Source organism: Pomacea canaliculata, linkage group LG3 (assembly GCF_003073045.1).
Source record: "Pomacea canaliculata isolate SZHN2017 linkage group LG3, ASM307304v1, whole genome shotgun sequence".
Classification (NCBI taxonomy): Eukaryota; Metazoa; Mollusca; class Gastropoda; order Architaenioglossa; family Ampullariidae; genus Pomacea; species Pomacea canaliculata.
This window is the reverse complement of record NC_037592.1, coordinates 15,930,329-15,956,868: the sequence shown is the minus strand read 5'-3', so window position 1 is coordinate 15,956,868 and position 26,540 is coordinate 15,930,329. Positions and strand designations below refer to the sequence as shown.

The 26,540-nt window shown below is 38.4% G+C and overlaps 3 protein-coding genes across 4 annotated transcripts; 1 reads left to right on the top strand and 2 right to left on the bottom strand.

Annotated features, from left to right (window-relative positions):
- Positions 1–1,666: 1,666 nt before the first annotated feature.
- LOC112560777 (sulfate transporter-like) lies at positions 1,667–9,087 on the bottom strand. Its single transcript, XM_025232837.1, has 4 exons — positions 6,912–9,087; positions 5,131–6,512; positions 4,184–4,434; positions 1,667–3,838 (listed from the first exon to the last, which is right to left on the bottom strand). Exons 2-4 carry the CDS (start codon positions 6,469–6,471, stop codon positions 3,736–3,738), a joined length of 1,695 nt encoding a protein of 564 aa, XP_025088622.1. The 5' UTR covers positions 6,472–6,512; positions 6,912–9,087; the 3' UTR covers positions 1,667–3,735.
- Positions 9,088–9,482: 395 nt separating this feature from the next.
- Positions 9,483–21,562, bottom strand: LOC112560237 (general transcription factor IIH subunit 1-like). Of its 2 annotated transcripts, none has more exons than XM_025231923.1 (14): positions 21,450–21,562; positions 19,994–20,207; positions 19,480–19,681; positions 19,093–19,189; positions 18,482–18,544; positions 17,974–18,067; positions 17,144–17,293; positions 16,373–16,452; positions 15,871–16,128; positions 15,548–15,754; positions 14,828–14,915; positions 14,357–14,472; positions 13,551–13,643; positions 9,483–13,246 (listed from the first exon to the last, which is right to left on the bottom strand). In XM_025231923.1, exons 2-14 carry the CDS (start codon positions 20,145–20,147, stop codon positions 13,103–13,105), a joined length of 1,746 nt encoding a protein of 581 aa, XP_025087708.1. In that variant the 5' UTR covers positions 20,148–20,207; positions 21,450–21,562; the 3' UTR covers positions 9,483–13,102. The 2 variants fall into 2 exon arrangements, with proteins under 2 accessions (XP_025087708.1, XP_025087709.1); XM_025231924.1 differs by having other exon boundaries at positions 9,483–13,253; positions 21,450–21,561.
- LOC112560241 (protein pitchfork-like) lies at positions 21,559–26,426 on the top strand. The gene is made up of 6 exons (XM_025231931.1): positions 21,559–21,699; positions 21,979–22,130; positions 22,720–22,818; positions 23,065–23,201; positions 24,506–24,632; positions 25,100–26,426. Exons 1-6 carry the CDS (start codon positions 21,693–21,695, stop codon positions 25,166–25,168), a joined length of 591 nt encoding a protein of 196 aa, XP_025087716.1. The 5' UTR covers positions 21,559–21,692; the 3' UTR covers positions 25,169–26,426.
- Positions 26,427–26,540: the final 114 nt, after the last annotated feature.

Here is a 26,540-nt window from a genome sequence, read left to right as displayed (position 1 = left end):
CATCGCACCATAAGGACGCATTTTTGGAAGGGAGGTGGGTTGGGGGTGTCATCGTTACCTCCGAGCTTCCCAGGCTGACCGAGCCACCCTGAAAATAATCCATAACTAGTTGATCATTTGCCTTTTTCTGTGTGCTTCTTGAAGCGGATTTATCATTTCTGGCTCCAGCTGTTTCCAACTAATTAAATGCATCGATTGAACCTGTCCATTGCTCGTACGAGCGATTGCCATGTGTGTGTCTGTGTGTGTGTGTGTGCAGTTATATATCTATAACTGACAGCAAATTAAGACCAGTTGGGGTACAAAATCGTTTTCAAAAATATTAGCTTTAGTTCAATACCAGATACTAATTCCTCTTAGTTCAGTACCATGTACAGTTTCCTTTTCTTCAGTATCAGACACTTATTCTCAAACCAATTCCATTCTCGATCTGTAGTTTCTACACCAGCACATTTTTCAGTGGAGGGCAAAGGCCACGAGCTTTTTTCCTCGACGAAAAAAAAATTGTGGCGGTTGTGAACCCAGCTCATCATTAGCATGCTTTTGAAGCTGTCACACTGGCTGTGACCTTAGTTGGCTGATTGAATATTATCATGCCTGTTCTCCAATGCTTGGGGAAAATCGTGAGGATTGATCCCCACAAAATTGAACAGTGGAACTAACATTAACAACCTCTTTCAGCATGTCACCCACACTTGAAGATCTCCTCCACACATCCCTGTGAGTTACAGAGGTTATTACTGTGGCAGCTGTTGTATATGTGGCTGTTGACAAAATCAGAATTCTATTCAATGATCACAGCATACGAGATCCAACATTTAACTATTATCGTGAGTTAGCTGACATTTTTTTATTAATGCACATGGTTGTTGGACGTTAATTAAAGTTTGTAACAGTAAGTATGTCGATGCATCTTTTATAAACCATGGCACTTATCACAGCTGGGTTCAGCTAAAAATAATAGATGAAGATGGGTTCAAGAAGTAGTGCTTCTTTAATTTGTTGTTTCATGTTGAAAACCTTGACCCGAAAGCAACTAGCTGTTCATATAATTTGAACCTAAGTATATGATCATCAGGCATAATTATTCATAATTATAGTGATAAAGCTGTCTTTATCAGTGCATGGACTCCACGTGACTGGATTCAGTGATTAGTGTTCCACCTTGATTTTCATTTTCTTCGAATTTCATGTTGTGTAGCCATTATAAATCTTTTAAAACCGGTCAATGGCCTAGTCAATAAAGGAATCCAGTTTTTTTTTTCTCTTTTACACACACACACACAAGCATTGTTATGATTTCAACTGTTTAATCATGTTCAGCTTGTTACGAGAATATGCTAATATAATATTTTCTATAAAATCAACAAAGAGGCCATCGAAATTGTATTTTCATAGTGAACTGTATGAACTCGGTTGAAATAAAATGCTTTTCAAATATTCACGATAAAAAACATTCACGTTCGCTGCCTTCAGGCCATGTCTCACCCTTTCACACCTATTTATCATGTCAGTGTAATGTCAGTGATGTAGATGTTCAGCTTTGGGGAGATTGGGGACAAACTGCTGACAAAGAACTTTTGCACACACACACACAAATGAACTCTCACTAAACGTCCAACAAGTTATTTAGAACTCAAAGCACGACTCAACACACGATCGACAAAATTTTCTTTTAATTGCAAGGAAGTGTTTGTAGAGATGGCAAAATCTTTTATGAATATTTTCCGAAAGCTGTAGTCTATATGGGTTTCAGCAGCTACAGATTTTATCACAAAGAAAGAGCGTGGAAATAACGAAGTTACCAAAAAGAGAAAGAAAAAGAACAATTCAAAAATCTCAGTAATTTTGAATACGATGAAGTCAGTTGGTGACCCGGTGACTAAAGATCCTGTAATCACATCAGAACTGGGCGTAGCAAGTTCGAATCTTGGATCAGACTTACTTTTGGGTATTTACAGGACTGACTGACGGTATTTTTTTCCCGGGTACTCCGGCATCTTCCACATTGTGTGTGTGTGGGTGGGTGGCGGTGTGAGGTGTGCGTGCGTGGGTGCATGCGTGTCAAGGTGCATTTCATGCCTACCCTACCAAAAGGTTCGTGGTCGTGTGCATGTGTGTAAGTATGTATGTAAAGCGACCTGAACAGCGTTTGGTGCATGGTAAAGGTCCTACTTATAGCTCCTATTTATATCAAATAATGCACTGTATTATTATTTATTATTATTACTATTGAACATAATAACTGTGCACTGATTGTGTCCTGTCTCTCAAATACAAACACCTTGCGCTATGAAGTCTCCATAAAGGTTCACTGTTCAGTAAATATCTTGCTCTCGGCTCCAAATAAAGTTTATTCAAGAGCGAAGGAGTGTTCGGACTATCAATCATCTTAAATTATAATCTCACAGCTCAACTCAGGGCTTTAATTAAAGATCTTTTTGTCTGGCGGCAAGAAAGCTCCATTTTATTTTGTGAAAAGTCCTCTGCCTTGCAATGTCGCTTGATTGCGGGATGTCTAAAAGAGAATTACAGTTGGTTTTGTTTTTGTATCAGGAGTGGTATGATGTACCTTCATTATAATTTAACGCACGTGCAATGGAAACAAATTTTGTAGATGAGTGTGATGCTGGACGAGCATCGTCTTCTTTTTGCTTCCACTGACTGCCAAAGAATATAAGCAGTACATGATATAAAATGACAAAATAAACTTTGAAGATATGACAGTTAGAGGTTTGCACTGTCTTTCACAAAAACGACAAAGTTACTCGCAGTTAGTCTCGTATCGGATCTTAACAAAAGAAAAAAGATAAAATAAATAGGCTTGGGGCATTCGTGTTTTTCGTAAACATCGAGTTTTGTAGGACTAGGCTTCCGGTCTGGAGAATTCGTATTCTTAAGGGAATCGCAGGGTATGAAGCAGTTAAAGCAACCTGAAGGCGGGCAAACTATCGGTTCGATTCCCTGGGTTGCTAAAGCCTGCATATTTCCTGTATTGCTAAGGTATGTCGAATCCCCATACCGTTAGAATGTTTCGGCATTCACATTCCCTGTACTGTTAGACTGGGATGCCTGTTGTTGGTAGACTGCTCATGGCACGCCTGCTGCCTTACTTGGACATTTGAAATAATGTACGACCATGCAGTTATCCTGCAGTTATCTTAAATCAACATCACCTCATAGTCTTTAGGGAAACCGAAAACATAGAGCTGTTTCCTACTGCGCCTTCCACACCCTCTCTTCTCGACAGCTGCACATAATGTTTCTAAAGTCCACACCCTCTCTTCCTGACAGCTGCACATAATGTTTCTAAAGTCCACACCCTCTCTTCCTGACAGCTGCACATCATGTTTCACAAGTCCACAGCTCCAGCAGCAGGGGCCTCACAGCTTGACGACGAGGCTGGCAGGAGTGAGGGCCATGTACAAGGCGTCGAATACATCATAGAAAACCCTCAGCGGGTCACACCTGTCGAAGAACTGAGCTCTGTGCAGTGTGGACAACGTGCGAGGGGGGATGGAAGCCAGAAAGACCACCACCCCGGCCTTGGTGAACTGACTGATGACCGTCGTCAGCATATCAATGCCCGCAACGTCCACATACGTCATGGCCGAGCAGTCCAAGATCACGTGGTGCACGGCGTCCTTCACCTGCACGGTTTGCTTTCCTATCGGTTCACCTTCCACGGGCTGCTTCTCGGAGCCAAGGCCGTCAGACAAGATGATTGAATGACCATTAATCTTTTTTTGGCTTTTTATTTTTGTTGGGGTCGAAGACTAGAGCGTAAAGCTGGTTTTTGAAGCGTTCAGCACTGGCGAAGTAGAGTTGTGATTCAAACCTGTCAAAGAAAAAAAGACATTTTTTTGGGTTTAACTTCATCGCGGTTGATTTATGTCACTGGTTAAATATTCCACCTGTATTATTGTTTTATTGTCAACTTTTGACCTACAGCTTCACTTGAGTGAAACCTATTGATGATCGAGCGGCGTCATACTGTAGATGATTAAACCTACTCTCAGTATCCATTCTAACTTGAGAGGTTGATAACTTACTTGATAACTAGTTGACAACTAATTTTCTACTACTCAAAAAATTTGTGCCATAAAATGCCAGTATTTTCAACTCATTCATTCACTCATCTCTCTCTCTCTGTCCGCCTCACACATATTTCTAGCTCACTGACCTGAACACTCTCACTCCCGGGACAGTGTGGATTCCTCGTCTCTTCTCATCACAGACCACATCCTCTGTGTCCGCCCTGCCCAGCACAGTGCCCGCGGCCGTCTGACTGACCAGCACCACGGTCAGCAAGGAGAAGGCAACTCCAGTCAGCAGCCCGATGTCCAGGTCGACGAGGATGCTGACTGCAGCAGTCAACACCCAGATGACGAAATCCGCCTTGTTCACGCGCCACAGGCTCTTCGTCTCGCGAATCTGTTCCGTCCGTGGAAAACAAAAATTAGTCAGGTATAGCTGTGTGCGCATGCGCGTGTTTATGAGCGTATTTCCGCTGTTGTTCTTTTTTAAGCGTGCTACATGGCTGTAGTGGTAACCAGAGGAATAGTTTGATGCGATATGATTGTGTATTATTGCCACCTCAACTAACAGACGTGTTTCAAGTTTTGTTGTTGCATGACTGTTAAAGAAAACTTTGTGCTTAGCTGTAATTGCTTTGCTGTTGCATGCAGACGACCGTTGATCAGATGTTTCAACTTTAACCCGGAAGTCGATATTCAGTTCACGGCTTCTATAAAATAATTAATTCAACGCACAAGGCAAATATGGCCCCAAGAAACTGGACACTGTTATATTTCTAGTTCTCTTTGTCTCAATTATCTCAATTTTCCGCTGCTCATAGAGAAAACATGTTGCAGTTCCACAAAGTCACTTGCGATAGAGTGGATAGACGATAATTGTTTCTTCTTGTTTTTTTTATGTACTGGCATAATTTTTGAAGAGTGCATGTAAGTGACGGCAAATGTTGTCTTGCAGAGTATGCACTAAAATAACTTATTAGACAAGCTTTCGTTTGCTAATTTAATAAAAAGGAAGTATTTCATTAGCTTACCAAAACATTAATGAATTTAACGACAATATTTTAAGTTGAATCCCGTGAAGGGTTTGCCTCACCAGCAGCAGGAGGTCCTTCATGGCAGCGATGATCATGGCAGACAGCATGGCGATGGGCAGCGACACGAACAGCTGACCGACAACCAGCACCACCAGCAGGATGAAGGCAGCCGAGCTCAGGCCATTCAGGGTAGACCTGGCACCCAGGGAGCTCAGCATCATGGCGCGGGGCGGCGCCGTACAGGACGGGAAATTCTGGAAGAAGGAGCCGACGAGGTTGCAGAGGCCGTAAGAGATGAGCTCCTGGTTGTCGTCGATCTCGTAGGAGTGCATCTTGGCGCACAGCTTACCCAGTGTGATGGTGGAGGCGTAGCAGAGGATGCCTATCACGAAAGCGTCCTGAGCTACTCGGGGAAGCAGTTCCAGGGGAGGGAGAGAGGGCGTGGGGAACCCTGTGGGAACGCTGCCGACGATGGCGATGCCGAAGCGTTGGTGAAGTTGTGCAAAGTGGGAGATGATGGTGGAGACGACGATGACGATGAGCTCGATAGGTACAGGGTACCTCATCTTGTCCTTGAATTTTTCGTTGATGCCGATCTTGACGGCCAACAGGACAACCATGCAGACGACCCCTACGAGGATGTCGCCGAGGTTGCTGTCGGTAATGTTCTTGCAAATGTCCATGTACGTCAAAACCAGGTTTCCTGGCCCAGACCTCGGACGAAACGTCAGATGCATCATCTTGACCAGCTGGCTCGTCGTGATGTGCATGGCGCTGGCGAAGGTGAAGCCGCCGATGAAGGATTTGGCGAAATAATTGGTGATGAAGCCCAGACGGAAGACACCCATCCCCAGCAGCAAGATGCCGGCCACGAAGCAGGTGGCCGCGGACACGCTGACCTTATAGTTCATAACATCGTCCTCGCTGATTTTAATGTCCAGAGACTGTACGTAGGCGTCAGCTTCTCGGTTGACGACCGTTGCCGTCAGCAGGGCTATGATAGCATTGGTTCCCATGGAGACGTGAGGACACGTGCCGAAGACCATGTAGATGACGATGGGGATGAAGGAAGAGTACAACCCGTTCACGGGCTTCAGGGAGGCGAGGATCCCGAAGCCCAGGCCTTGAGCGAAGTGGTTGAAGCCCACGGTTAGGCCGGACACGAGGTCGGGGATGATCCAGTCTCGCCAGTTGTAACGGCGCAAGAAGTTCACCAAGGGCACATAGCCCACAAGAGTACGGCCCACGCGTCTGGGGGAACATTGACACAGTTTCTTCATCTTCTGGCAGGCAGAGCTTGGCTCGGCTTGGTCGAGATAGGTTTGGTCAAAGTCAATCTGGGTGTACACCTGCCTGCGGAGGACAAGCTCCTTCACCGGTTTGGGGGTCTCCATTGTCATGATCTTGTGCTCGCTGGATTCCTCCTGAATTCTTGTCTGTCCTTAAAACATGAGAGGCATAAAAAGAACAGATTAGTCATCGTGAACGCTGTACATCAAATCAATCATTGACGACACCGTACATCAAGTTTAGTCACAGAGAACTGTGTACATCTTTGAGAACGCTGTACATCACATTAGTCGACGAGAAGCCTCGGCAAACTATGTCTGAAATGCAAAATCAGCATCATCAACACATACCTTTTTTTATTATTGACATTGCAATATGAGTTGTTGTTATAAGTCTATGCTGTGTGTGGACTTGGCTTTCTCGTGTGAGGTACGAATATGCATGATGGACAGTAAGACTTTATTATATACAGTAAGACTATAATATATATGACAAACAGTAAGACTAGATATGATGAACAGTAAGATTACATATGGTGGATTACACTTACACTGTATAGGATGGACTGCAGTTGTATTGTATTGGACAAGCACGGCAAACAAATGTTCACATCCTCTCTTCTATGCAGTCTCCTGGAACCGTCCAATCCTCCCTTGGCCAACCGTCTGACGCCCTGAGTATGATGCCTGTGAAGATATTGCTGCTACGAGGACATCCGTCCCTTGGGGCCTCCCGAAAACTGAAGAAATCATTGGACAGACGCTCAGCCCCTCCTATGGCGACACGTCTTCCCGAGGAGAGAACGACTGCCACATCATCACCGATGGAAAGAGCTGATGAAGGCGGGGAGGGGTTGGGGGAGGGTCGCAAAGCCACAACTCCAACTCTCGGGGGATGGGTTGGGAGGAAGAGGGGGTGCCGAAATGTTTTGCCCCCTGAACAGGGCACTCTCTGAGCGACATTTTGTGCCCTGGCTTCGCTGGTCACCTGCGGCTACAGGCCTCTTCTCACCTGGGGAATCGCGCAAAGTTTGCTGTCAGCTGATGTAAGATCCTGTATGTGTGGGTGAGATCATGCCTGCAACTTGAGGGCCTTTTAATTATCCTCATTAGAGTAAGTTTGATCAAGCAAATGCGTGTTGCTTGCACAATTTTACTGAGATCGACAAACCTCAGTCCATACAATTATGTCCAAAGCGGGTGGTCATTGGCTGGCCCCCCGTCAAGCATGAAATTAAGGTCAAAGTTGTCGGCAGGTTAGCAACTAGACTCTCATTTGTCACGAAAATGTGCTGTAATTATTTTATTTGTTATTTTTTTTTTTTTTTTTTTTTTGAAAGAAGAACGTGGAGTGGCAAATTCTACCGTCTGATGTCAGTCACTAAGCACGTGTCACTTATTAAGCTCAACTCAAAATGAAGTTGGGGATTGATAGTTGACATTAAAAATCAAAGTTGGAGGAGTTGGCGGTATCCAGGCTAATTCATCATGCTGGAAACATTAAAACCTTATTACACGCCCTGACTGTTTTTTTGTTCTTTTTTTTTTTTAATGCCGAGTCATAGCTTTCAACACTTTAGCTCTTCCTGTACAGCTTGCAACCTCAGATGCCAACGTCTTCATATGTACAACCCAATTTCATCAATTTGTCCAGAATGAGTTAAAAATGACAGAGTGCTGCTGTACCAAGATGAAGAGCATGAAAAAACTCTCCAAGCACTGGATTCGTTTCCTGGTCAGTACGGACTACAGTCCTGTGTCCGCATCATTTAATCGCAGAAGACATCTCACGTGCGGCGACATAGGCCAGTGCACACCTGTACACCGAGGTAAAAATATCAAACAGGAAAAGGCATCACACATTTCGTGTGAGACTATAAATAATCAACGAACTATTTTACGATCGAAGGTGATAACAGAGAAAGGGTTTAACGAGAAGGTGAGGCAGGAAGATGGAGCGTGGGGCGAGGGAAAAGTGGTTTTGGGGAGGAGGGAGGAAAAAAAATCAACCAATCCTAGTTCAGTGTTTCTTCTCCGTTAAAAACGTCTTTTGGGTGCAAAGTTCCTGTTGGTCTTTAACTCATGTTCCTCTCTCTCTCTCTCACACACACACCATCTTAGTTTGCATTACATCAGCGTTGAGGACAGGCGGCAAAACATCAAAAGATGTGAACGTTGTTACAATCTAGATGGACAGCGAAAACTAACTGCATATCGGCTTTTAACCGTAATGGGGTTTTATTTTTCTTCTTTTTTTTTTTTGTGGAGAGGGAAGGAGACTTGGGGTTGGGGCGGAGGTTCTCTTTGCGGAAAATACAGGGTCCGTGTTTGACGATTCTCGGATGAATGAGTAAAGGATGCTGGACATGATGTTGACTGCAAGTCTGAGGGAAACATCTAAGAGAGTTTGCTGAATCGGCATTTTCAGGTACGTAATGAAAAATCGAAAACATTTTCTTTGACTGAAATAATGATTGTGACCATGTTCAAAACGATGGTGCCTGCTCCACCATCATCACTTATCTATCAGTTTACAAAATTAAAACCAAGAGGTGGTGGTGGGTGTGGGTGGTGCAAGGGTAAGATAATCGATTTTGAACCGGATCTTTGGCCTCTTACTCCCCTCGCTGTTATTGGCTGGTATATGAGGTTTGTGGATGTCGAAATCTGAATAATTATAGGTGATGTTCAATAAAAGTGTTTCCTGTTCACCGAACTCCTGCAATCTTAAGTTGCAATCTCAAATTTGACCCCTACCCCCCACAAACCCCATCCTCCCATTTCATCCTGTCTCTCAAATCTGGTTTTGAATCGCGAAGCAGCTGTTGAATGTCTTGAGGATCAGATCAGATCAGATATCCGTCAGTAACTGGTATTTAAATTATATCAGCAAGGTTTTTTTTTGGCACATCCACTTTCACGGTACACTTTTCCTTGTATTTGGTGGGCGGGACAGGAACAGCATTCTATGATTTTTGAGTGAAATAAGAACATTTCCAGCCCAACGCTGGCGAGTGCTTATGGTTGGGGAATGCTACATGCAAGCTCACCACAAGGTTAAACAAGGACTCCAGAGAAAAATGCAATATATGTTAACGTAGAAAGTAAACAACTCGTTATCGAACAGTTTAACATATTTGTTTTTAATGTGAGCGATTCATTTCCAGTGAGTAATCTTCACAGTTTTGTTCATGAACTGTATATTTTGACTCAATTTCCAAATTGAAAAATAAGCATAAGGAAACTCCATGTCTGCATTTAAATAATTGCTCACTGTACAAAAGCTTCATAAGGTTTAGGTGTGAAAGATGAACAATGACTCACAGCAAACTCGAAAAGATACCAGGACACTTGATTAAAACAAAAATCACAAAAAATGAAACAAATCAACAAAACTTATCATTAAAAATGATGCCCCCAAAAAGGAGCATGTACATATTATACCAATGAGATGCTTATATCATTAATAATTTTTACCTGCATTTGTGACATCCAGTGCACTCTTCCCTCCCCCTCACACACACGCGTGTGCGTACACACATCTGTTCATATGCATATAAAAAATGTGAGATTAAGGATAATACTTTAAAACAAGGAATGCATGCATTTTGAAGAACAAAAGTCAAGCATATGCTCAGCACAGCAGTGACAAAGAGGCAACAATCAGTCCCAACAAAAATAGAAAATCCAACTTTTTTTAACAGAATATTTCTCTTTAACCTCAGACTACACCTATATCTAGTGAGTGTACCCAAATCACTTCAAATTTTTGTGATTGTATAACTGCTTCGTGTTGGAGTGGTAGTCTATCATTATATCCACGCTTTTTTTTATAACTGCGATATCCCCTTACTGTCCAAAGCAATTATGAACATGTTTCACATAGATTTTTTAGATCCCCCAAACTTTCCTCCTGACAGAAAATATGCATCACAATTTAAAAGTAAATGAATTATCACTTAATGGTTTAACAAGAAAGGAAATTTTGTACAATTACAAAGCAAGCATTCAGTACAACAAATGATAATTGTCAAATTTAGTTCCTATGCTGTACTAAAAACAAATGTGTATGCTTTGGCGTTGTTCTCTCCCAAACAGCAAAAATTTTTTCATGATGTAGACTCTACACATATTAACACAGTCTCTCTCTCAGAATTTGTCTTCAGTTTGCAATCACTAAAAATTCAACAACCAATGATGATGACTTTTTGAACAAGTGAAAGGAAGTGGAATGGACTAACTTTTATTGCATACAAGCCACATGATCATCTCCGACTCAGTCAATGGCACTGAGTGCAATAATTAAGATGTCTCACTGTGTTTATGGTCAGATAAGATTCTTGCCAATCTCAGGTTGGTTTAAAAAAGCGGCATATGATCTTTGTGCATCGCTAGCTAGTTATCAGTTCTTTTGCATCTTCATATTAAAATGTATTCACTCTGTTATAAAAATTATTAGATACAGATATGCAATCACTTAGCACCCAGCACTGGATATGGGCAAATTTCTCATCATGATGCCACAGACACCAGCTCAAAAATACTCGAGTGAAATCATAGAACAAACTTCTTTGCATAGTCGTGCCATTCAACAGAAACTGCCCCAAATCTTGCTAACACCAACAACTTATTTATCAGGCAGATACTGTCAACAGATGTTGCAAAGATGAAACAAATTTGGTTGGATGGGGGACTTTGGGACCTAATAAGTGCAGCAGACCCAGATCTTTCTCTACATTTTCACTTCACTAGATGTTATTTCTGTTGCAAACCTTTTCTCAAAATACTAACCAGCTGACACTAAAATTTTAGCTGAACGGATCTTAAACATCTCAAGAAACTCAAAAGTTCTCGGCCTGAAATTTCCATGATGATGGCAAAGTGTGACCATGCAGCTGTTTTACTAGGCATTCTTCGGCCTTCACAAACTTTATATTCTGATAACCATAGCGCCTTCTGTTTCCTAGGAGATGGCTAGGTTTCCAGCTGAAATTTTTCTTTATAGTGACAGCAGATGAATGGTAGTGCCCTAAGACCACCATTATAACCTTTTTCCCTCTGGAGAAGAAGTCTTCTCAACACAGACATACTGCCCAATTAAATCAACTTAAATCCCTTATTGCTGTTTTAGTCAATGTCATTTCATACAAAAGATGACAAGACAACAACAACAAAATCTCAAACAGAACCACTAATTGGTCTTCACATGTGTGAGTTTTCTCTGGATATTCAACTTTCCTACTCCTTACTTAGAAGTTTGGAGATGTTTTTCTGACAAGGAATATATCATAGAAACGAGATTCTAGTTTACATTTGTGTCAATCAGCCTATGGTAAAATGGTTTTGTAATTTATTATTTCACCATGTCATCACATTTTCAAGGAGGTATCAAAGACTTACTATGACATGACTTAAAGGCATTTATTTACCCTTAAGTTGCAGTCACATTACTCAGCCAAAAACAAAACGACTTTCTGATTATCAATAAATGTCCTTTTTTTTTAGTATTTTCTTTCGTTGCCAGCTATTTCAGACATTTTTTATGCATTTAATGATGATGCAGGTTTCAATCCAAAAGTCAAACACTGAAATTGATGTTGCTATCATCTGTCGGTAGAGTATTCTTAAATTATACTGGACTCCACCCATACTCTATTTCCAGTTATGATGTTGCTGTGATAGCTGTGGCTCATACAAAACAAGCAATGTGCATTGCACATCTACTTAAAATGTATTCTGTGGTCTTTGATTTCACATTATGGGTTCTAGACACTTACTGGTGGAGGTTGTGGAATAAATCCTGTCTAACCCAAGATGAGTGAAATAACTACACATGAAGCTTGCGAATGTAAGAATGAAGAAAAATGAATTCGATCAAAAATACTTTTAAAAAACCCTTGGTATATGTATACTTGTCATTCAGAAAGATCAGAAAGCTGGGTTATCTGACTTCTTGACTGCAATATGCACAGCCTATGTCAGGTGCCACTCATACCAGTATCACCTGACCCACAGTTCATAAAGGTACAATGTTCTCTCTTCTTAGCCCTGTATCACCAGAACACAGCTCTCTCTCTTGTCAAAAGATGCCTACACAGACAACACTGCTTTTCTGAGGATGCATAATTTGTCTGTTTCTTACTGAAACAAAACAAATAAACAGTCCTGAATTATTGAAAGTAACATCAGTAATCACACTGTGGCAAGATACTATGTTAACTACCCACCTGCTAAGGTCTTTCTATACAAGTGTCTGCTATTAAGAATTGCTGATGAAGCAGTCACAGAAAAACGGATGTTGCAAAGAGGTAGGCACAGCGGTGTCAGTAAACATAATCCACTTATTATCTCAGCATTAGATCATTTACTCCTCTATAAAGCACTCAGAAAAAATGGCCAACATGCAAAAAAAAAACCTCGTTGTTGGTATTTTTCAGTCACATTTGAATCCCCTCCATATTTATTTTGATAAAGTATTATTGTCATCATGTCGTGTTTCAGAAACAGATGCTTCTTGGCCATGCCACCTGAAGCGTAGTTTATTGTGTGCAGCAAGTCACAGCCCACTTCTGCTTTACAAGAACACAGTCAGCAGTACATGTGCTGCTTCTTTATACATCAAACCTTTGTCTGAGATCTAACAAAAAGCCAAGCTCTTTCTTGCTTATGTAGATCATCATGGGTTTGATAATCTTTTCCCCTTCATGACCATGACCTTCACAACATTTCATAGCTTTTATTCTCAGATGTGGAGAAAGTCAAAGCTATGCTTCACTGTGAAAACTAGCGCTAGTACGTAGCATCTTTCAGGTCTTACGAGACATGCGACGAGCCTGCCACTGATCAAACTTATTGAAGGCACCAGATAACATTTCTTCCATGTGCCCTATCAACTGAAACAAATTAGAAAATGAATCACAGGATGTTACATTTTTTGGTCCTGGAATTATACAGTAAACAAAAAGATCAGCAATCTATTATCTCAGCCATTAGAACCCTGGCATTCTTTTATTTTGGTAAAATTCTATTCATCTCAATATGAAAGCAATGCCATATCTCATTGTCTTCCCATGTACTGACCCATCAATAGTAAGCAAAAAAAGAATGCATATGTATACACATGCAAGCAAGCATACATTGTACACTGGCGTGCATGTGCATGGTTGAGTGTTTTCATTTGCAAAACTTACATCAACACTTAGATGGTGATGGCTCAGTTGCTCTTTAAGTGGAAAGAGCTTGGCTGACTGGAACCTCTCCAATGTTGTTCTCATTTTAACTACCTGCAAAATGTTATTATGACAATATAAGATCCAAGTACCATTAAACTAATTGCTTGAATAACATTTAAATTAGCTGCTGATGTAGGCATAATATATAAGTGCAGCACCTGTAGCATACACAACAGTTTCAGACGTTAGCTTGAAAGTTTGTTTAGTGAATACATTGTTTTTTTCTAAGCACCACCCTGAGTTTCTAGAAAACACTAGAAATTTTAAGGGAAGAAATGGCACAAACATTGAAAAATCAAAAATTTACATGGTATCTCTGATGTTTGGCATTATTTATTTTGCCTGAAAGTGAAACTGAAAGTGCAAAAAAATCTTCATTCTTTTATCCATTTATTTTCTTGTAAAACGGTATTTAACACTTGAAAAAAATTTATTTAAAACTGTAACTACTAAACTACAGATTTTTCAAAAATCAAGCCAACTAGGAATATCAATTCCTTCATTAAGTTTTACACACACACACACATATGTGCGAGTGTGAGAAGATTTTGTTTTGCACTTTTTGAATTTTCAACTTATTTACCCTCATGAAAGATAACACACGAATGTTTTTATACTCAAAAAATTTTCATAAAATGCTTGTCCTAAAAAAAAAAATCATAAATCACAATTTGTCATGGTGGTGGTTCCTTTGATGAAGGTTTCTGAAAGCTACGTAAAAGTGCATGGCCTATAAAAACAGCTGAAATGGGTTACTATCATACCTTGTCCTCTAAAAATTTAGTGGTAGTAGGAAAACAAGACCAAAAGTGTCTAAGAAGTTCACAGAGGGCGCTGTAATTATGCTTCAGTTCTTTCTGCATCTCTTTAGACACCATGTCTGGAAAAAAAAGTGTTCTAAGCATTACTCTGTCAGGAAAAAAAATCCCCAAAACCCCATGTACAACATGCACCAAAAAAGAACATATAACCCTTATTTAGTAAGTTACTGTCGTATAGGGTTTCTTGCCATGTGGACATTTTTCATCATTACAAATTTTCACTCATGTTGTTATTAAACATTTAAAAAGGAATTAGAGCATTCTGAACATCTTTCAATTTTCTGTTCTTTAATTAAATTATTTGATAAGGAGGATGCTATAAATCAAGTCCAAAATATTTTTGACGAGGTTGAGAATAACTACAATCATGGAGATGTTTACAGAATACAAGGTTACAATGTTAAGGAGGCTTACGCTGCAATTGCTGCTGTGTTGTTCCATGCATGAGAGCCCCACCAGGCGAGAGCTCTCCTAACACACCTAGTGAGTGGTGTGCAGAAACCTGATGACAGACCAATAACAAGTTGAGCTTCACACATGTATTTCACACACAAACATAGCCTCCTCCTAGTGTTCACACACATTTTCCACTCTCTCCTACCAGTCTAAATCTCTTCCCCTCCTCTCTCTTGCAGGTGGTGTCAGCTATAGCTTTAAGTGCTAGAACTCTTTAAGCTTTAATAGATACTCATAAGATGAACATGATCATCAGTATTATCAAAGAAATTTCAATCCAATTTTGATGAAATTTTCCGTATTGAGGTAAGAAAGCTGTATGATGCAATAATTGCAAAAGGATTAAATTACCATTCACAAATGGCACCCAATTATCATGACAAAACAGCCACGTGCAGAGATTGATTAGTTCTCCCTAGACAAGATCTGAACAGCTGATCACCACTGAATTGTTGCTAAGTGCTTAACCAGTAATTCCACTGCAAGACCATTGTATCTCACTTCAAACTGCCTCTAAGAATGAATTAAGATCATCAAGAAATGAAGGAATTAAAAAAAAAAGAAGCAGACCATCTTGTTAAACCACAAACTTTTTCTTTTGAAAGTGTATTTAAAAAAAGTGGTGGAGAAAGAATCAAAAACATCTGTCAATGTGTCATAGTCATCAATGACACTTACAGCTGTTAAGCTGTCTCTCCAGGAAGAAATCTGCTCTGTGATGTTGTGTAATGCTGCCATGGCATCTTCAGTACTGGTATAGCGTGAGGCAGAAGCAGGAGTAGGACCATGCAGGTAGCGCTCCATTCTGTCCAATCGTAGACTTACTGCTGGAACGGCTCTCTCCCTTCCCAAGTCTTCTAACTCCACTACAGACTGATAATGTGTCTGTACAGAAAGTTAAAATGGAATAGAAGTTTAGAAGTTATCTGCAAGATTTTGGTCTAATGATCATTAGCCATGTTAATCCTGCAGCAAGAGTATATAAATGAAATATGGTGTACCTTCTTCAGCACAGGTTCTTTTTCACTAACGCCAATAGTCCTTTTAGGAATACGACCATTTTCAGTGACAGACTCTTTCAAAATGGAGCCTTTTGCAATCTCCACTTCATTAGCCATTCCATTTTCACTTGATTTTGCTGGAAGCTCACTCTGACATGTCCGCAAGACCATTGTGGAGTGATGGTTAAACCGTCGAATCAAAGACTGGTTCATAATGTTTGTGCTGACACGGTTGTCTTCTGTAATGCCTCTGTAATCCTATAATTTAAAATAACAAAAGTACAACACATAAACTTGATTCTTGAACCCTAAGCCCTACTACGATTATTGAATATTCTACAAGTCCTTGAGTTACCCTGTCTTCTGTACAAAATATTTGCTGATGACTTTAAATACTAGTGAGGAAACTGTGCAAATGGAAAAACAATTCATATAATATGCTGTCACAAGAACAAGGAATGAAGAAATGCTTAATTAAAGTATGAAGTAAAAGAGAGCTCACTTCATCAACTGCAGCATCTTTGATCTCTGTCAAATCAACTAGTGGGTTGGTCACCTTCTGGCTGATTTCTTGCTTGATCTCTGCACACATGCACCAGGCATGCATACTATAAAAACACAGGGATACACATATAAATCAACAACATGCATTTGTCTAGATCAAATCATGGTCTAAAATGCAAACACTACAAAAAATGTACAGATTATGTAAAAAGAAATATATATTGTACCATTACACAAAATCATATTCTATTCAACCTAGAGTTTACAAATAAATGTTAAGTACTAAAGAAGCAAGACAAACAAACAACCACTCTTCTATGCAAGTTCTTTCTGCGATGTTGACCAATGTTTATAAGTTCATATGTTTATATTAATGTTACACCTCGGTTTTACACAATCTGGCTCTTTCCACAATAAACATACAACAAATCAAGCAGGGGTTAGTCTGCAGTATGAACAGTTCACTAGCTTAGGAATCTGAACTTTCTCTCAGGTGACAATCTTCTTGACCCCAATGGCAAGTGATGTTACTCCCTTATATATTTTACAAATAATTTTCTGTAAAAGAAAACTACCTTACAGGTTAGTTTAGCCACAAACTTTATTACTAGTAGAATTAATTAAATATAGTCTTATCAGGAAAATTTTGACTGCTTCAGGCCAGCTGCCAAGAGTTGGTACTTTTGACATGCATATTGTCTAGTTATCATCAACAGATGTTGCAGAAGATCTAGCCTGTAGAAAAATCTTGAGTCACAAAACAGCCCACCTTCTTCATCATGCTTGGCACATTCTGAGAATATGTCCTTGTTGGTGATAGCGACACGGTCACGATGAAAATAATGTGACTGGAAGAACCTTGTCCAGAACTCACTCTCTGATAGCGAATGGGGGACACATTCTGCATGCTTCTTTTTGACTATCAATGGATAATACAAACATGGATAACATGAATTAGTCACTTCATCCATACAATAACTGAAAACTGTTTTACAAAAAAGCTGTTAATTTGAAGAGTTCCTGAAATAAGTGAAAAAATATCAAAACAATATTCTCTTTCCTTTGCTCTATGCAAAAAATGTTGGGTTTTTAAAAATTCTAAACATGTTATTTTTTTCACAGTCTGTCTAGCAAACATGTTAAAGAATGTTTCAATTTGCTTTTTCTTAATGCTATTTGTTCTTTCTAGTTGCATACCAAGACATTTTAAATGGCTTTATTTACTTAAAAATTATTTAATACCTAAAATTAGGCAAATTTAAAACCATGTCATGTCATAGTGCTCGGTGTGCATCACAAGAAAAGTTTATAACAGTTCTGAATTATTTTTACTCACTAGCTAAATTAAGTTTCTATAGTTGCTTCCCCTGAAATCTATAGTAATAGGTAATAGCTCTCAGCTGTCATATGCTTCCCTAGACTACAAACTGATGATGACAATATTATATTATTAAATAAAAATGACAGTCGTAAAAAGAATGCTGTAGCTGGTGTTGTGCTCAGTTGTAATGAGTTACAAGATAAATCCCTATGTAATCAGCCTCCTGTTAATGTCATGACCTCATGTTGTAAGACCAGTAATGAACAAGCTTTGCTCACCCATGGGATATGTCTTGAATATTGACTCTATGATGTCAGCAGTGAGGTTGTACTTCAGTCCGTTGGCACCATCTGTTTGGGGTTTTATGTCAGCCTGAAAAATTCATCAGATAACCTTAACGGTGGAGCCATACCAGCTAGGTCCGCTATCTCCACTAGCGAGGGAAGGAATTAATTTGGTTAATGAGCAGTTGTAGCCACTGAGCTCTTATTAGTCGGCTTGTAACGTTTTTTTTTTTTACATTTTTTGGCCTATAAATATTAAAACAAAATGCTGATGGATGGATTACATTTATAAACATGGAAGGATAAGTGGTCAGGTTTAGGAACATGCATAATTCTGCAGCATGATCAGGTGGGAATTAGTTGTAATATTGCAAACTTGAAATAATATGAATGATAATGGATAGATACCAACAATATTTAAAAAGTGGGAAAAGTGTACAGATCTTATGTCAGGATAAACAAGCAATTGTGTTAATGTGAAAGATTCTATGAGATCACTTACCAAGAATGCTGGTGATACACCAATGTTCTGCTTTACATCATTTTTGTTTGAGCTTCCAAACTTCTGCACGAAGGACAAGAAGGCAATGATTTTAATATACAACAAATTCATCATTGCGTTTCTTTGACAAGAACCCTTTAGACCTTCTGTCTAGTGGCTGATGCATACCAATTTTTGTTTGGGCAATGATAATGTTCTTAAGATAAAAGTCTCCCTTAAAGACAGTCACTCTCCATGATGTGCAATGAAGGTAGCAAAGGATATATTTATGCCTGCATTTAAAAAGTGCCATCTGAATCTTGGATATACTGGTAGCAAATACTGCAAACACCTATTTTTAATGTATTTTGATGATAACATTACAAAAATCTAGCATTAAATGCACTCTTTCTATTTCAATATAGAATATATATATATAACTTTCCATTTTTAAGCAACTATTTTCATTCAGGAAGGAAGTAAACTCATTAAACTGCTAGCCACGTATGTCCTTCATATGGAAGTATTTTTCCAACTTTCTTTTAAGTCAAACTTTTAAAGGGACAAAAACATTTGTGAAGGCATCAGTAATTAACATGCTACTATCATGACAATTCAACTAAGACCCTTACATGAGCTTTGCTAGCCCAGAATTCTTCAGCAGTGATAACTTGTGACACCACCAAGTCTTTGTACAGCTGGAACAGTTCAGGATCTTCTTGCAGAAGCCTAAGAGGACACAGTGGAGTAGAGGTGGAGAGAAGACAGATTTTTAGGGTAAAATCAATCAACAACTCTTCACAACAAAAATTTAATGAAAAACTTCATCTGTAATTTAAAAGATACAGAGGAAAGATTAAACAGATCTTTTCAACACTTTCCATGATCAAATCTGATAATTAACTAACCTGCTTGATTCTTATTTGAATGTTTATTGCCCTAGGCTCAAATACCCATTAGAATTCTCTCCCTCTCTCTCAAATAAACAACATATGACAATGTAATCAGCAACCCCATACTTGTTTTTGACTTCTAGCTCACTGGACACTTTGCGCCTGAACTGTGGCAGCAGTTGCTGTAGCAGCTCCTTTACAGATTCTCTATCCTCTTGCTGTGCTGTACGGCCCTTGGGATTGGCAAACTGAAAGGTGCTTGCACCTCCATCATGCATAACGACCTGCAACTGCACCTTGTCTTTGCTGTCAGGGGAGATCTTCTGGACTGAAGAACACATTTAAATATAATTAGAGCAATACTATACCTATAGCATCATCATGCTTTGACTGTAGTTACCAAGCTTAGATGCTAAGAAAAGTAATTTCTGTAAAAACAAACATATCATTTGTGGGGGAAAAACCCCAAACAAAAATCTCCCTCAGATCACCTTACCTTGTTGAAAGAAGTCAAAAATTTCTGTAAACTATATATTATTCTGGTCTTATAACTTTCCTAAATATTTTGGATGCAAATATTTTCAGTCTATATTTTATTTGTTGAAACTTAGAATTAAGATCATAGATAGCATTCACTTACCTTTAATATCTGCATAAAGATGACTGACGCTGAAAACATTTTTTGACTCCAACATCCATGCCATCCGTTCTCCCATCATATACAGAGTACCCTCAGTCTTCTTATAGCGAACATGCTTAATGACAAGCAAGACCTCTTCTGATGACTTTGACATTATGTCAAATATCTGTTTTTGTGTTTCTTGGTGTGAGAATACTGACTTTATCAGTCACACCTAAGCACAAAGAGACTTGGATGTTTCATATATGCAAAAGCAGCACCATCATCATAACAATCCCAAGCATATCTCTCTATTTGTCAAACTAGAAAAAGTCTACTAACAACTAAGATACAGATAATTAAAAACTATTTATCAAACATAACAGAGGTTATGTCATTGTAACAACAAAGTGATTTGTTTCTTATGAAATTATAAAATCTGGATAAAAATATCTTTTGAAAATAATGCTTTTGACCTTTGAATAAAGCACTTTTTGTCTGGACACTCATGAGTTCTCCCCACCTATGCACCAATCCAACACTTCCCCCATCCACACCATAACTAAAATGTGCATCGTAACTTTAAGATTTCAAATGTAAGTATTGCTCGTTCTGAAAACCTTCTGGCCAACTCAAAAAAGCATGGAGCCATTTCTTGTATTTTTAAATGGTATTTATTAAGATCGTGACTCCTGGAAACAATTTTCATTAATTACACAAGCCAATTTATGTCTTATTTTTAAAAAAAATCAAAAACTCCCTACTTTTACTAAAACTACATGAAAATGATGTCCATTGCAAAGAACTATCAGTCACCTGTTTTATGCCTATATCTTAAAGAAAATCTACTTTATGTAAGATCGTAGCAACAAATTATGTCAATGAAGTAAATCGACGAACACATGAACACTCAAGAGTTATAAACTATGTTTTTAATGAATAATTATGAATGCTACAAATTACTACGATTAATACAGAGTGATATGACTAAGTACCACTAATATCAGAGACGTTTTCCCGACCCCAACAAAGCTTACCATCATACTGAGTAAAAAGATTCAATTAAAGTTGAAATACAAAGAAATTATTTGAGGAAATGCACTTCCGATTACGGGTTAGCAGTACACTGACATATCCCTTCCCTCCTTCGAAATGATTATTTTCTTTACTGATAAACATTTGTAGCATTTAACCCTTATCATCAACTCAGACATATCCCCATCTAAAATGACGATCACCATCGCTGACGCTGATTACTACAGTTATGATGTAAAGCCGGTATCAAGATGCCTACTTCACTGTACAGTGTCTCTGTAACGTAATAGAGTGGCAGTCACTACTCGTTTTCATCATCTTCATTATCCCAGTAATTATATCCGAACAATAACTACAGAATTTTAAATAGATTTCTTCTACGTGAAGTCTACAAATTACGGACAACTTAACACTTTTAAGATATTTTATTGTTTTCATTTACCTAATGTGATGAGAGCATCATGATTTGAAGTCTTGTGTATCCCATGCGTGCTGCTTTTACGACAACGTCTAACATCTCGCTGCCGCTTTCTGTCGTTAAACGCCGGAAACTGGACTGTATCGCTTACTTCCTTAGATACCGCCTACATTGCTTACAACTTAATATGGTGTTCTGTGGAGTATAGCCTTATTCTGCAGTATTCTATAGCTTTGAATTAAAACCCTTTAAAACACATCATCTAAAATGGAAGGTAAGTATTGTACATAAAACTTTGAGAAGAATACTGTGCTCTAAACCAGTTTAAGTTTACGGAAACTGATCATATGTCGATCTATCTCTATAGTCACCCTTCTCACACTTTTAGTCCAGGAAAATTTGAACTGGCCGCTCGGAAAAAGTTTCAAATGAAACAATTAAAAAGTAAAGACTGATGTAGCATAACGAGTAATTGATTGACGATATGTTTTGCTTATTTTTTTAATTGATCTTAATTTTATTTTGTTAAATATATTTTCTATCACTTTTTCAGTTCATCAGCAACATAAAACAGGCGTAGCCTTTTTAGCCTCTTCAAATCGGCAGATGTATCCTTTCAATACACCCTACAACAGATTTGGAAATGAGATGCTCCCTATTCGTGGGGCACCAAATCGTGGTCCAGGCTGCTACAATAATGAAGAAGTTTGTATTAGTAATCTTGTAAATTTTGTATATAAGCTTGGTGAACTCGTCCATTCAAGAAATGTGTTCAGAAAAGAAAACACGATCGGTTTTCAGAATTCACAGGGGTTGTATGACCCTTAACTCCGTGAACCAACTGTAGTTTTAGTTAAAATTTCCCAGATATGAAAGCATTAAAAAAAATTAATGGTCAATGAAGGTAAGATTGGTGATTATATATAGCTACTCCTGTTGCAACAGTACTCCAAGAAAAATGAAAGAAGTTGAAAATATATCATTCCTTTGTATGCATATTTAATAGTAATGTGAAAGTTGCTATCCTTCTCAACATGTTAGAATCTGAAAGGGGGTTTACAAGACACAATACTGTTCTCGAAGACTGAAATAAGAAATCCTATACTGACCAAGTTCATGTTTAAAAACAATATTTTTTACTTCATAATCTGAATGTTTTAAGACCCTCTTGTTTGTTGATAAAAATACATTAGTTTATATTGACTCTTTATTTAAGTAAAGGATTTCATCAGTGGTTAAAGTATCTCCAAGTTTTTCTAAGATTGTGCTAATAAAGTCTACCTACTTTTTGCAGAAAACTAATTTCATGTATGTCCTCAACAACAAAATCATAAGTAGCAAAGGATACACACTGGGTGCTAGAACGGCAAATCGTTTTACACCGTTTACTAAGGTAAGTCAGCTTACCCAAACAAGCTGTATTGATGAATAACAGAGAAGTACAGTCAATAGTAATCATAACAATAATAATGAAGCACTTTTATATAGTGCTATTCCTACTAAAGCTCAACATGCTTTACTGCAGTTCATGAAGATAAATTATACAGTGATATACAGCCAAATATTTTTCATGTAAGGATGAATCCATGATCATAAAGAACACCATTTACATGATCTTTGCTGATCATCTTTATTTCAGTTCCAGTCACCATCTTCATGGGAATACCAGGAGGATCACTCAGAACCTCGTCCCTTTACAAGCTGTAAAAAACCCTTTCTTGCAGGTTCTGACCGCTTTCCTGTTAATAAAAGGAATATAATGGATGTCATCCCTGGGTGAGGATGTTTTGTATAAAAGTTACATCTTTATATCCATTTACACTGCTTCATCATCAGTTTACTGCATATTTAACAGCATATCTGCCTTTTCATTACCTCCAGTAGTATTCCACAAGTATTTAATATATTGCATTCATTTATTGTGTGAAACAGTGTGTTTCAAATTTCATGCTCCTTGAACCTTTTTTTGTGTGTGACAACAGATTTTGGTTCAAGTCACTTACTATTGTCAGCCAAATTCGATACAAGATGGTAAAATATCCATGCAATATATGGCATTGTTTAGCTTAAGAAATTTGCTATTTTTTGTGAATTATTATTGTCTTTATTATACTTGAAAGTATTGAAAATATTATTTCAGCGGATTTGCTCTGCTATTCTTTCAACAGCTTGTGAACTCGCTTTTGTTTTTCAAAGAGACTTTTTGCAGGTTACCCAAACAGCAGCCCCCCCACCCCCCAAAAAAAAAAAAAAAATACCTTCACCTACTAGATCCGTTCTATGACTGAACCTGCAGTTTGGAAAGGAGCATTTACAGCCTGATTAAGAATTTTTCAAATGCATTGTGAAAACTGGGAACAACTTCTGGCTACATATCTTTCATTTCATATGGTATTCTGTTGACAAGAATTTTATTTTGTACTGCATATGTCCATGCATTTCCCTTTTTCCCGTAAAGCGCAATGAGATTGCCCATAGGGCCGAGATATGGTGCTATATAAGTTCACTTATTATTACTTGAATAATATAATAATAATTGGTAAAGCATGGATCAAGTTCAATATGCTGCACATATTGAACTGTTGGTCAAATCATATAATACACTTATGTCAAAGGATGGCTGTCTATTTGATGTGCTACCTAAACAAAACCACTGTAATATTTTTCTTTAAACGAAAAAATTCTTAGCATGTAATAACTTAGGCTGCATGAGTGATCGTACTGCATGTCTCTCTTAAGTGGTATCATTTACAATGCTTGACCAGTGCCAGATTTTGATCAAGGTCTATGTGTGACCAACCAAGGGGCAGTAGGAGATACGGGGGAACAAATTAGCAAGCAGATGCCCACTCTGCCCAGCAACTTCCAGATCAAAGCCACATTTTCTTGTAGACCATTTACCACAAGTTAGCAGCAGAGCATGGATCCTTTCCCTTGAAAACAAGAATCCATTTAGTTTACCCCATCCTGTACAAAAACTATAAAAAGGACACTTATCATTGTCCTGTTGAATGTCTCAGTGTAAAACTACAAATTTCCTTTGATGAAATGTCTTGATTCTTAATCATGCTGTTTCATAGGCCTGGCACTTATGAGCACAATATCCCACGTAATCGGCAAGTGCAGTGGCATCAGTCATTTGGTAGTGCTCCTGTCCTGATGCCTGCAATCAGTATCAAGAGCACAATACCACCAAACACAGACAAGGTATGCATGCACATGTGCACAGATTCATGCAGATGTATGTTTATGCTGGCCATGCTTAGCAGGAAATAGATGATCATATAGTCTGGGGTATCGCCGAGACTCTTTAGCCATCACTCTTCTGCTTTTTTCCTGACATGGTGTCAAACCCAAACAAATCACAGTGTGATGGAGTTACTTAAATAGATTAAATAGATTATGCATCTGTGAAACAGATTACACTATTTTTGTGAAACAAAATTTGGTCACAAAAGATCTACAGTATATTTTATCTCTTTGCACCTTTTTATGGAGACTTTTAACCATTTTCTTCTATTTTGGTAAATGTTAAGATCCTGTCCCTTGAATACTGCCATAAAAGTAATGAAGATCTTATGTTTTCAAAAGTTCATTTAGCTATTTTTATGTTAATTACTTGACTGCATTCATGTTCTGACATATTTTCTTAATGTTAAACTTTCTGTCAACAGCTTTACAGCACAAAAGAGGAAAAAAAATATCAACGGAAGCTGGCATATCTGAAGCTATACTATGACTGACAATGTGATGAAAAGGCTTGGTTTGTCTCCCAAGACTGAACATCACTGAGTTTCTATTCTGAGCAATCCAATGACAATTTCTGTTTATTAACTGGTGAACTTGTACAAGTATACAATTCTTTCACTAACAGTGATAATTATAAAGCCAAATAGTGAAGAAGGCTATAGCCAAAACATGCCATTAATGCACAAAAGGTTACTGTTTATTAATATTACATATTCTGATTACGTGCATTCATTCTTGATATGTACTGAGGCAAGCCATGCAGCATAAAGGAGCTGGACATAGTGACATAAGGTTACTGTTAAAGTGGGGGTGTGAATGTTACTTAACATTGCATCAGCACTGAAGGCTGTATCATACTGATGAAAGTACTAAATGCTCTCCACCTCATCCTAAAGTAACAAAAATGATAAAAGGTAAGGGGAGGAAGTTATGAATGGCATATGACCTTTGAAAATGGTAGCAAAACCCATGTGAAGGTGGTAACAAATGGTAAGAAAACCTAATTGGCAGCAAGTGTAAAGTATTGTTCAGAATGTTAACAGGGAGGTCAACTTAGACCAGGGATGCCTATGGCCTGCAGGGCCCATCCGGCCCGCTCATTTTAATCCGACACATTAAATTTCATTTTTAATGTCATGATTCTGGCAAATCTGCCATGTTGTGGCCCGCGAGATTTTATATCATGTCGAGTGTGACCCTCGGGCAAGAAAAGGTTAGGCACCACCGATTTAGACAAACTGCCAGAAACACGTCAGCAAATTTAAGTGGCACGCAAAATGTACTTTGATTAAGCCACAATTTTGTTGACAATACTAAAAAATACCTTTCCAGCCTAAAAGACTGCTATAAATCTGGTCAAATGAAACAGAAATCCCTCTGAATGGACTAAATATCTATTGTATCCAATGAGCATCTTAGATAAAATTCAGGTCATTTTATTTGCAGTCCTAGGCATGTTGTTCTTTTTATGTTAATGGGTATGGCATATTCTAATGCAGTTGTAGACTAACATGTGATGTTGTATTAGCTATATTTGTCAATAGGAAGGTAAGGAAAAGGTTCTGGCTCTTTTTTCAGCCAAAAAAAAAACAAACTATTGGATAAGTTACACATAATGCTTAAAGAATTGCAGCTATTTTGATTTTTTGTGGGTATAATGCATATTTGTACAGCTGCAAATCATCTTAGAGCTCCACTTGGGCTACAAGTGTAATTTCATAAAAATGAAAGTAATACAATGATTTCAAAAAATGTTTTCTAGCTGTTCAGTCTATTTACTAAGTCTGTAACAGCAAAAGTTATTTTTAAAGCCTATTTAACTAGCTTAAATTAAATTGTAATCACTTTGACAGACACACAATCCTT